We start from the raw sequence: 12,754 nt of genomic DNA, 5'->3' as shown, positions 1-12,754 counted from the left end.
TAGATTTGGATATAATTCTCTTTTTCCCATAAACTACTTTAAAGCTCTTTTTTTTCCCTCTTTTGGACTGTCCTGTATTTTCAGACAGGGAATGTAACTTGCTGCTGCTGATGCTGCTGCTTAGGGGTTTTCTCACAATGTACAAATCAGAGGAAAAAAATTTAAGTCACACAACTCAACACGGAAAATAAGACATCTCCCCGACCTCCAGCCAGATAGAAAAAATAACCATGAAGAGAAAAAAACATAGTATCTCGTCAGCTTGTAACGATTTTCTCACCACGTATAGACACAATCTATAGATTTCTCTCTATATGTATAATATATGCATATCTATCATATAAGTGTACAGTTGTCATGAGGCACAGGCCACCTTGTTGAGAAGGGGTTAACAAGTCACTATGTTCCAGGAGGTCACACACACTACTGGTGGTTGTACAGGGGTGAGGGGAGCATACTGTGGGTGTCAATGGTACAAACAGACCTGCAGGGAAAACATCTATTGGACGAAGCCCCCACTTCATAGTCAATATTGACATTTATGACAGCAATATTCATAGAGGGGAATCTCCTCTGTGTGGGTCTCCGAGTGATTGTTGCTCACAAAGCCCCCATTGTCAAATCGTATATGTACAAAGACTTTTACAGCTGTGTACGAAGTCCACTGTGGCATCAAGTCCCTCGACTGCAAAAGGACTAAAAGATGCTCTTGATGAGGTCTTCTGACACCATTTAGTTTGAGCACCAGCAGAAGCACCATTAGTAGAAATTCCTGCAACACAGAGGAGGTGCATAGGTGCATTGCCTCAGAAACTCAAAATACTCTGGTGAATATTTTCTGACCTCTCTCTTGGCCATTCACATAGGGTGGTTCATAACTCTAAACTCGAGTACGGATGGGGAAATAAAAATGCATTCACTCTACGTTGACATCTGCATAGATTGATTCTTTTATTTTTTGAGTACTTCTGATTAAAATGAGGTAATATGGAGAGAAAAATCTATGGCAACCACAGCCTTAAGGCTAAAACAAGCCCAAGAGCTGGAGGGCCATGCTCATGCAGCCAAGGAAACCCCTTTATGCTGCAAGCAAAGCCAAAGGCCTACTACAGTATCAGTCGACTGAAAGCTCTTCCTTCTTTAGCCAACAAGAAACGAAACATGCCGCCTTCAGGTTTGGGGAATAAAGCAAGTGTCGGGACACTACGTCATTATTAGACATGCTGAACATGAGGCTATCTAAAGAGAGGAGGAGGATGAGGTGTGCATAAAGGTAAAAGAGAAGATGTCCTACAACCAGATGATAAAACAACAGAAGAGACTCTGCAGGATGAGGGTGATGAGAGCCAGGTAGAGAGGCAGATGTCTGATGTCACCAAGTGGGTCAGCAGGGCAGTGAGAATCGAGAAACCATGACAGAGTCAGGCCGGGGGAGCCAACCAGAGCCGGAGGAGTCAGTCAGGCAGGTGAAACACACAGCGACACAACCATGATCTTGAACCAGCGAATTGAGGAAGGATGAAGAAACAAAAAAAGATTCTGAGCTGTCAGTCCGACAGTCATGAGATCTCTGCCGGGAGGATCAAGAGGTCGAGCGCTCAGCAGGCAACAGACGGGTGAGGTGACCTTAGTGGGACCTCTGATGCAGAGCTGCCATGTTGATCACATGCCTGTCCGAATGACAACCTGACACACAGAGCACTTCAACATCTGCCCCGTTCCATCCTGTTCAGTTCCGCTGCTGTTCTCGTGGGCGGAGGAAGTGGATGACGTCGGCTCCTGTTCACACAAAAAGGTCCCAGGTCACCTGAAGCAGATGATAAAGCAAAACCGGCTTAAGCGTCAATTGGGAATAGTCTTTTAGAACGAACACTGAAAATAAAAAGCTCTTATTTTACCTGTCGAGCTGTCAATCTCTCACGTGACCTGCAGACCTGAGTGAATCATCCTCTTCCCCCAGAAAAATAAAAAATAACATAGTTGAGTGCAGATTAGGTGAAGATAATAAATGTTTGGTTGGGTAGTGTTTCAACATCATGGCATGGCTGTGCTCCTCCAGTAGTGACTGAATCATCTAAAAGGGAGAGACGAAGACATCCAGATGTCATGCAGCTGTTGTGGTGGACACTGCAGGCAGGGAACTGAGAATCACTCAGACGAGAAGTTTTGAATATATATCTCACCCCTCAAAACAACATTAGAGCTTTGGTTGTCACAGCAAGGATTACGCCCAAATGCCCTCCTCATCATCCTGTTGTTGGCAGTGGTACAGGCCAACAGGAACAACGTGCATGAAGAGAAGAAAGAGACAGAAACTGGAATATATCACCGGCACAGCAGGCAGTATGATAGAAAAATAAGTATGTGCAGAATTAATGTTTAGTGCCAAGTAGTTTCAGTGATGCTTTTTAGGATTTTATGTGTTTGCATCAGCCCATGAGAAACTAACAATTTTGAGGATGGTTTCATTTGCAGCATATTTTGGTTGATGTTTTACCATATGAAAGAATGAGCTGACATTGTAATCTGCTAGCTTTTTATTATTTGTTTTGAAATGCAAAGAGAAAACAAATTATAAAATAAATCACCATATAAGGAATCCTGATAAATAAGCATCTATTTCATGGAAAAAATTTGGCTGGTACTCCTCAATGGAGTTCTGAGACCTCCTTCTGGGTCTGAGAAATAGACTGTATATTAAGATGGATGATACCTCTCCAATATCCAGGATTAAAACAATATATTATCGATATGAATGCTGCCAATGATGCAATTTGTTGTAGGCAGTAGTGAGTGGGGGGGTGAAGCCCCAGTATTGAGGTCCCACAGATTTGTGTAATGGATCAATTGTGAGTCATTCTCATCTGACATTAAATTATTAAATATAAACAAACTTAGAAGAATTTATCTTCAAATTTGGACATATAATAAAAGACAGAAACCACCTTTGACAAAATGTACTTGATGTGAATTTTTCCTTTTTAGTTTGGTCCATGTCCCATCCATTGACATGGAGGAGGCAGGGTTTGCGGCCTATACGGCATGCAGCCATAGGAAAACTGATACAAATTCAGTGTCTGGTTTAAAAACATTTGGAAATCACTGTTTTGAAGTTTAAATCATGGCTGTGCACATTAATGTGTTTAACTACTTGGTTAATTTATTGAGACTTTTAAAATTGTGGGTAACAGGGATGACATGGCCAGGTGTCTGACCTGGTCTGGAGTGGGACGGTGACCAGCATGTGGGGGTCCGCGGGCTGGCCCTCCACGATGATGTGGCGACGGATGACGTGGATTCTGGGCGTGGTGTGGGTGCTGCGGGTGCTGCGGGTGCTGTGGGTGCTGAGGATGCTGGGCGTGCTGCGGGTGCTGAGGGTGCTGCGGATGCTGGGGGTGCGGCCCTTGCTGGGGGGGACCATGTGGGTGCTGCGGGTGAGGGTGCTGCATAGGGGGATGTCCATGTGGGTGCTGTGCTGGGTGCTGTGCTGGGTGCTGTGCTGGGTGCTGGGGGTGCTGTTGGTGAGGGTGCTGGGGCTGAGGGGGACGTGGGTGCTGTTGGTGCTGGGGAGCCGGTTGGGGATGCTGTGGGTGCTGCTGGGGGTGCTGCTGGGGGTGCTGCTGGGGGTGCTGTTGGGGGTGTTGCTGATGCGGAGGGTGAGGGTACTGTGCTTGTGGCTGCTGGGCATGAGGGTGCTGCTGGGGGGTCTGAGGATGCTGAGGATGCTGAGGATGTTGTGGATGAGTGGTGTGTGAGTATTGAGTCTGCTGAGCATGGGGAGGGTGGGGGTACTGGGGCTGGGTCTGCGGCTGAGCGTGCGGGGGCTGAGGCTGGGGGTGGTGAGGACCATGTGGGTGATATTGCTCATCTTCATAGTTGTCGGCGATCAGTTTCATCCTGCTTTGTGTCTGTAGGAAGAGTGAACTCGTTATTGCATGAATATCTGCAGACTTCATAATGGACAAAGAAATAAGAAAGTCACACAAATCAATACAATTATACACACATATGCCTTCTTGCACTGTTAGATGAGAAGGTCAATACTACTCTCATGTCTGTAAGCTGAAATGTTAACCAGTTATTACCTCCTGCATGTCTCGTTCTATAGGTACTGGCGGTGCTGCTCGTTATAAGCTCAGGTGGAATGGCCAGATGGAACCCCCACCACCCTGACTCCCCACCCTGAGTCACCAGTGCATCCTCCCACACCGGCCTCCCAGACGCATCTGCACCCCGACCCCTACACTCAGAGTTCATTAATTTCCCCACTGCAACCAGTGCGCAGTCACAACTTTAAATCACAAATTGTTGGGGCGTAGTCTTTGCTAGTGAAGATGAACTTAAAGCCTACAGCCCATTAGCTTAGCTTAACATTAAGACTATAAAAAGAGGGAAGCAACTAGCTGGATGTAAACCTTTGAAAGATTTGGGTAATATTTTTAAAAAAAAATTGAATTCAATCATCCAGGCTTGGTTTATTGTCACTGTTTCTACTAAGCAATGCAAGCTCCCTACATTATGTCAATATAATTGTATTCAAATATCAAATCCCCCCCCCCCTCGCTTCCCCTAAAAAAACTAACAGCTCAGACACATGCTGCAGGTAAATAAATGCTGCATTTGGGTCGGATGCCAAAAGGGCTCATGTTATGAACACCCTCCTGTAGATGAAATGGAAAAAGTGTCTAGTTGCCTTGTGCAGCTATATTTTTCATACTGATTAAATGTTGCCTTGGCAACCAGCTCTAGTGCGGAGCCAGGATTCCTTGACATTGTGCTGCAGTACTAACGTGCTGTTTGAGCTGGTGCATCAGTTTGTCCCGCTCCCTCTTGAGGCTCAGCACCTCATCCTGGGTCTTCTTCTTATTGGAGGAAGAAAGTTCAAGCAGTGCAATATTTGCATCTTTCTCACTGATGGCTGCCAGAAGAGCCTGTTGTCTGAGGAGAAAGAAAGAAAAAAAATTAAGGCTCAGAAATCTGATTCTATCAATGAGAGAAAACATTAACTAGATGCTGTATTGTTAAAACATTTAAAAACTCTTTTATTAAAGAAGTGAATAAAGCTATATTTATGTTCACGTGCATTAATGCCAAATTCTGTGTGAGGGCATGGAAATATTTGTTTAAATAGGACTAAGGTTTAAAGTAAATAGTCTGACGTTTTGGAAATATTCTCATTTACGTTTGTGCTGAGCTTTTGAAGCTTGATTCCTCCCTCATGTCTGTCCGTTAAATAGAAAGACTCAATAAACATGAACAGATGTGAAGCAAACAACCAGAACAAATCTCACTGTAGCAGTAAGTCTAAAGTTTAAATTGTGTCTTTTAGTGGTTGTTTCTAGAAGATGTTGCAAAATGTTTCAGGACAAAAAACAACAACAATGCTAATAGACACATTTAAGCTGCTTTCTTAGACTTTAATATATCTACTCCTGTGTTCTTCATATGTTTGTCTCATGTGGTGATGACACTTACTTCATCTCCAGGATCTCCTCCAGCTGTTTCCTGCGCTCTTGTCTCATGTTGGTGAGGTGTGTGTCCCTCTCCTGCAGAGACTGCTGTGTGGAGGACAGACGCTGCTTGGTGGCGTCCAGCTCCTGCCTCGTCCTTTCTAGCGTGGTCATCAACTCCTCCAGCTGAGAGATGACAAGCATTATGTAGAAACAGACAAAGGATACCAAGACATTCCTGGCGCACACATTAGTGGTGAAAACTTCTCATGGATAAAATCGGCACCTTTACGTGGTGGCCACTGTCCATGGAGCCGTCCTTGCGAGGGTCCTGTCCTAAGCCTTTCTTGTCTCCTTGTGGTCCCAGCTTTATGTTTGGACCCTTCTTAGTCTGGTCTTTGACTCCTTGTCTGTAAAACCACAACAATTCAAGAACAATTTTCATTCCAGTCACCTTTCCTAATCGGTAGTCATAGTACTTAACCGTGTACCACAACAAAAAAACATGTCGGGTGCATTTTGAATGAGACGTCTTTCAAAATGGCGCCTGTCATGAAATCACCAGGAACAGCAACAAGACATGAGCATCACAGATGAACTGATGGCTGCATGTTAGCATGGCATTGCTGAGATGACCCACAGGTTTAAGCACCAGAGTTAGTGTGGTGGGGTAGGTGGGGATTGGGGCACGGTCGGGGCAGGGGCATTGCTTACCTGGGAGCTAGACTGCAGATGGGGGGAGGAAAAGGTTGAAGAGAAAGGAAGGACAGGACAAGTGGAGGAGACATTGAAAGCCGGAGACACACACACACACACAAGAAAAAAAAAGTAAAGAAAGAGACATTAGAACCGGAACGTAAAGAGACAACCACAAGAAATCAATACAGAGGACCCAGAGGAAATCACAGTGTGTTCGCTGATCGCCAATGTGTTGGTGTGTGAGGGCCGCTGGTCTGCAGCCCGACACATACAGCTAATGCAGGATGCACCGTTTCTGAAAAACACGGAACCATGTGCATCTGCTGCCAAGCCTGAAGGTGGCAGACATGCAGTCAGACAGGCAAGAATCAGCCGGGCAAAAAACGAAGGGGAGAGGAGGACGGGGTTCAGTGCCGAGCAACGGGGGGTTTATTCAAGTCGGAGAGAGGGAGTGAGCAAGGGGGAGAGTCAGTATGGATGAAGGGGTTGATCAGACGAGAGGAGACCCGATTGAACCCAAACACTTCAGGGACAAAGGTTCAGTCCAGACCCTACCCACGACAGCACCTCACTCACTGAGCACGTGTCCACCTGGAGCGCAGCAGCTCTATTCATGCAGGCTGATTTCCCTTCCGTGTGTGGTAGAGCAAGCTAGGCCGGGCCAGGGTGGGGGACGATTGGGAAGGGGAGCACCGGGGAAAGACCACTTGAGAAGAGAGGGGGCTTTTAGGAGACGTAACAGGGAGGCTGTGAGGGTGCCAGAGTGAGTTAGAAATGAGGAGGGGGTACAGAGGGGTGGCTGGAATGAGCAGGGTAAGCGTGCTCATGGCAGGAGAAGGCCTCAGCTCTAAGTACAGATAAGTCTACAAGCTACAACACACAACCACACCAAACACCACAAAAACACAGAAGGGTGCATGTGTGTCTGCATGGGTGTGTATGAGATATTTCAACAAAGGTGACGATGAAGTAAAGCTTGTACATGTCAGTAAGCTACAATGTAAGACAGAAGAAGAACTGTGTGATATATACTAAGTTTTCAGACTGCTAATAATACAGTGTACAATCCACTAGTTGCAGTTTTACTTAGTTTTTAATGTTTATACACACATGGAACAATTTTAGGACTTTTCTGGTACAATTGTGATTTTTTTTATTTCTTGTGTAAATTCTGAAATTTTGTTTCAGGTTGGTTGAATCCTTATGATAAGTTTTACTTTGACTTAATTGTAATACCAAAAGCATAAAGTGATCCTTCCTGTTCTGGGAATCATGAATTCGCTGCGTAAATCAAATTCAAACGTCATGATGTTGATGTTTAGCCCTTACATATTTGCTGAGGTGCAAACCCTAAACTTTAAGGTTTCTACATCAAATAGAATTTTTATGTTGAGAAACATACAGTTTGAGTCATTCCTGAGCAACTAATCACAATTTGTATGGGGCTTTAAATCTTGGTGATTTTTCCCACAACTAAATTTTGATTGGATTATTCCTCAATCTCTCATCGGTGCCGAGATAAATAGTTGTTAATGGTTCACGTGCAATTTGAATAAACAAACATGCAACACAAACTCAACTCTCTCTCTCACACACTCACACACACATTCTCAAAGATTAAAAACCATTCATGGACCATATGCATAGAGTTAACCACTGGGCAAACATGCTAAAAAGAAACAAGAGCAAACACGAATCCAGGAATCTTTGTATTGTGTGCACAGCTGTAGAGTAATGATACCACAGACTAACAACAGAGCTTTTCACTGTGACACAAAGATCTGTGATTCCTACAGGCAGCAGGCACACCCAGGCACTCAGGTGAAAACCAGATGCAGGTGCAGCAGTAGCAGCCAGAGACTTTAACCCCCGCAGCCGAGCTGAGAGTGCCAGGGCAGAGCACTCACTTTCCCAGGAAATCCCACACCATGCCCCCTATCTGCTGGGGGGCAGCAGAAACAGAAGGGAGCGGGTCAGGGGGAGCTCTGCCACCGGGACGAGGGATGAGGCGAGGGGCAGAGGGAGGGGGGCTGGTGTCGGGTTGGGGGGGTGGGGGACACAACAGAGTTGCGAGGAAGATGGAGAAGAGATTGAAAAAAGGTAGGAGTGGATTTGAGGGAGGAAGAACGGGAGGCCAAGGTTGAAAGTGATCAGTGGCAGAGGGTTAAAAAAAGGGAGAGGTGGGCATGAAACGGAAAATTGAAAAGGGAAAACAGGACAGAAAAAAAAGTGGGCAAGAAAGAACAATTAATCAAAACAACTCTGACAAAGAAGCACAGACACTGAAACACAGTGACCCTGAGGAAAACTATAACTGGTTGGTAACAGGTGGAACTAAGTGGGCAGGGAGAGGGGCTGTGGTCGTGTATGGTCCTCATTCAGTCCATCCATTGTTTGTCCCATCAGTTAGAAATCCGTCCCAGGTGAAAGACAACATGGTGGCCTCCTCCAGAAAGACACAAGCCATGGGTGGAGACTCTGGATCATGTATGGCACGGAGAGGTGAGCCAAGTGCTGATGAGGCCAACAGCTTCATGTATGTGGTCCATTAACTGAAAGCTCTTCCATTACAGAAGGTGACTCAAGGAAACTTTGTGATCACATGTAAAAACGAGTCAGAACTTTCTCACAAAGACACAAAGACAAGACTATGACTGGATCCAGTGTGTGTGCTGATAGACCCTGATGACGACACACATGTACAGACACAGACAGCTACACACAGTGCATGACAAAGCTGAAATATTGATCATAACCTCACAACACAAACAGATGTATGTTGTTGAGAAAAACAACAGTAAAGGGTTGGTTCACCTGCGTAATTGTGTGTGTGGATGCATTACTGAAAAACAAATCTCGGAGACTAATATCCTAAATTTAAAACTAGCTCCATGACAGCAGCATATTTTGGAAAATTTTAATGAACCAAATAAGGGGAAAAACTTTCAAATTCGGTCCACTGGATTGCCTCTGCTGGAAGCTGTGAAAGGACGGTTCCATTGTATCTTATTGGGCAACTGCGATAGGCCGCAAAATATCCACTATAAGTTATTTTCTTCAACAAGAAAATGCTCTAATTTTTATTTTTGCATTGTTGCAAAGAGTCTGAAAACATCAAGTACAAGGGACGACCATCAAAGTCAAGTGCTTCATTGACATTGTCCACATTAGAACAAGAATAGCTTATCTCAGTAAATTCCAAGTTTTTTCACCGTCTTCCTACAAAAATCTCAGTCTCACACGAACTGAGAGGGACACTTATCGCTGAGTGAGACACGTGTCTAGACAGAGATAACAATTTGAACATTTTCTTGGTGAATAAAACCCTTTCAGTGGACATTTTATGGACTGTCACAGTTGCCCCATAAGATTACACTGTTGACACTAAAGCAGCATTACCATTCTGTTACACATGCACATTCAGGCAGAGTTCCCCTTCAAACGTTGAGAAATGGCCAACTATTTGAAATAAATAGTATACAGTTCAAAGCTATTTAGACTTTACTTTTACAATAAATGAGACAAAAGTCTTAAAGACTAGTTACCTTTCCAACTCTGCGATCTTCTTGTCCTTATCGTTCTTTTCGGTCTCCACCTCTCGCAGGATGTCCAGGAGTCGCTCCACCTCCGTCTGAGACTTGCCAGACTCGTCCTTGTAGTAGTTCATCTCTTTCTCCAGCAGCTTCACTCGATCTCCGAACTCTGGGTTCCCTCTGGGGCCCGACTGCAGCTCAATCTCATGGGCTTTCTGATTCCATGCAGCAGGTGGAGAAGACACACAGAGACAAGAACACGTGTAAAGACTCACTCAGAAAATGTCCAGACAACCATCCAATGTTTTACTGGCCATGACAAAGATACACAAAGCACACTGTGGTCCATCAGTATCTCATAGTAACTACTCCATGTGCTCTCTCTCCCTCTCTTTCTGAATGAGTTAGATGATGTAGACAAAGGCATCATTACTGGTGCTGCTTCATTAGCTTTAACAGATTTGACTACATTTAACAGCCCTTTGAGATTCCCAATAGCTTCACACACACGGTGAGTGTGCAAAGAACAGGGAGGTGTATGTGTGGCCAGGGCTGCAATTTATAATAATCAAATATTAACAAATCAGTGGCAGTAAAATGCTAAATCACGATTCAGTCTCACTAGTTTGTCTTTCACACACTAATCAGAGCACTGCTGTCTGGTAAATGAGGACTAATCTCGCTGCTGTTGTTGCAACAGTTTGTATTTCTCCATGATTTACATCACAGCGGCGCACATCACCCTGGAGACAATATATGCAGCCACACACGTCAACACAGGTCGCAGGAGTGCAGGAGCTAAACAGTTACAGAGCCATCCACCAGAACACTGCAGTGACCTCCAACCACGGCCGATACAGAGCCTCGGCTATAACCGCACCACACTGAGACGAGAGAGAAGCGTTGGCAACACTGACAGTGACAACATGCAACACGGTCGACCAAGTCATGCAAACCCAACAGCGCTGCACAGTGTTTGCAATTGTCAGTCAAAAGAGAGGAGGTACAGGGGCAACAGAGACTAAGATCTGTCGGCCAATAGGATGTGCCGTATTTTCAGCTCGAGGAGGGAAGTCAGGATTTTCCTTGTAGATTTTTCTGATTTGTTTTAGAGCCACAAATGATGTAAGAAGTGTATTAAAATATAGACGTAAAAGTTAGGCTCCATTGTTTTTATTGATTAATTACATTTTAAAGAATGTGTGAAAACTACTGGACGGATTATTATGAAACGTGGGGAGAGGAAGTGGTTGGGTGACGGAAGGACACATTCAAATTCGGTGTGAATCCAGATCAGGGGGTGGGACCAGGAAGTTTTCACAGTTTTCCTAGAGAATAATTAATTATTCTTGACAAAAAAATCAGTTAGGGGACTGATGATGTGTGCAATTCGGTGCAGCTTGGTTAAATATATGGGGATTGTTGCCGTTGCCGGTGTTCTGTGCTCTACTGAGTGCTGTTCTAGTATTTACTGCATTTATCCTGAAAAGCAGTTTGTGTAATATTGGTTGCATGAAAAGTACCAAAAAAAGAAGTCTGATAGATTTGTTTAAACTTTACACAGAATTTGATCAGTAATCTAAATCAATTCTTCGGTATTAAATCAAAAATAATTTAGTCTCAAAAGTTGTTTTCCACAGTTTAACAACCATGAGGCAAATTTTGTTTCTCATTCTGTGACTCTAGGTTTCAAAACATATGATAAACTGGGACGTTAACTCCAGGCCATGTCCGTTCACTTCCCTTACTCCACTGTGTGAGTTGCCTTTGTGAAGAGGCTGATGCTTGATATGTACTTAGGCCTCAGTAACTATAGTGGTGAGCTGTATTTCTGTGCTTTGTATCTGAATATGCTCTGGGATTTCCTAATGTCACACAATGTCCCTGATGTGAGTCCACCCACTGAAGGTTTATTTAAAAGTTTAAACTAATTCAAACTGCTGTACTGTTTGAAGAAACCTCGTGCTCTTATTGTGCAAGAAAAAGAAAGTCGCACTGGGTTTAAACTGATCACAGATAAACCAGCTACAGAACAACCACAGAGACAAATAACTGGATGTATTAATAAAATATGAACTTCCGACGAATCAATTAGAGTGAACTTTACAAACTGTACATGTAGCACCAGTTTCACCACGTGTCACACACACAAACAGTTGCAGAATGAGCACGTGACACAGGACTGGGAGTGCAGTATAAAGCCCATCGTACGAGCACAGTGCAATGGTCAACATGCATCTGAGCGGGGCGGTGGGTGAAAGCAGGACCTGTGCTCGGGTCTGGCACGATAAAACCATCTTGCAGGTTTCAAAGACGTTTCCACGTGTCCTCATGCTTTCACTGTGTGCCTCACAGAGCTCAGGAGAAGGACTTACAGGATTGTTCATGTGACTGAATAGCTGCTCAGCTTGCTACATTGCCAACAGGGGGGGTAGAGGGAAGGAGGAGGAGGAGGGGACCCAGGAGAGTAAGTTAGTTGTTAGAATTGATCTTGAGCGAGAGGAGAGAACAGCAGGATCACACATGTTACAGCACATGTTGGACACAACAGTAACATCGGGTAACAGCTTGCGTTGTTAAGGGGCGACACAGACATGGACCAACGTAGAGGAACAGACACAGGCACAGACAGTCTGTGGATTATGGAGCAGGTGGAGGTGGTTTCATTGACTGTCTGCTTCCTGAAGGCACCTGACAAAGTGGTGCAGTCTGTTATAGCAGAGAAACCGTGATTGAGTAATTATTCTAACACACAGGTTTTTATATAGAGCAGCTTCACATTCCTCGTTCAGTCCAGTTTTGAGCGATATCAACAGAATTTTCACTCTTTATTAAACTGAATTTAACTATTTATATGGCCCCGTTCAGAACTGCTATTAACATCCGTCCTGAGAGATCTGATCACAAGTGGACAGCATTAACCTGACCTTGGCACTGACCCCTTGTGATGAGTGCACTCAGGACGGATGTGAACTCATGTCTGCTGGATATCACACAGTCTTTTCTGATGGAGATTTATTAAAGTTTATTTGTTTTAATTCTTCAGTGTTTTCCTTTATGCACTACTGTTTT

General features: G+C 44.4%; 1 protein-coding gene across 1 annotated transcript in view; it reads right to left on the bottom strand.

The window, feature by feature from the left end:
- Nucleotides 1-2,224: 2,224 nt before the first annotated feature.
- Nucleotides 2,225-12,754, bottom strand: part of erc2 (ELKS/RAB6-interacting/CAST family member 2) — a 29,577-nt gene continuing 19,047 nt past the window's right edge. Inside the window, exons 10-15 of the mRNA XM_053446337.1 lie at nucleotides 9,695-9,897; nucleotides 5,737-5,860; nucleotides 5,476-5,636; nucleotides 4,791-4,938; nucleotides 3,216-3,908; nucleotides 2,225-2,251 (exon numbers count right to left, since the gene is read on the bottom strand). Of these exons, the coding sequence (XP_053302312.1) occupies nucleotides 2,225-2,251; nucleotides 3,216-3,908; nucleotides 4,791-4,938; nucleotides 5,476-5,636; nucleotides 5,737-5,860; nucleotides 9,695-9,897 (1,356 nt within the window). The remainder of the gene's footprint in view (nucleotides 2,252-3,215; nucleotides 3,909-4,790; nucleotides 4,939-5,475; nucleotides 5,637-5,736; nucleotides 5,861-9,694; nucleotides 9,898-12,754) is intronic.

This window comes from Pleuronectes platessa, chromosome 2, assembly GCF_947347685.1.
Source record: "Pleuronectes platessa chromosome 2, fPlePla1.1, whole genome shotgun sequence".
NCBI lineage: Eukaryota > Metazoa > Chordata > Actinopteri > Pleuronectiformes > Pleuronectidae > Pleuronectes > Pleuronectes platessa.
Note: the sequence above shows the minus strand (reverse complement) of the source record. Positions and strands in the feature narration are given on the sequence as shown.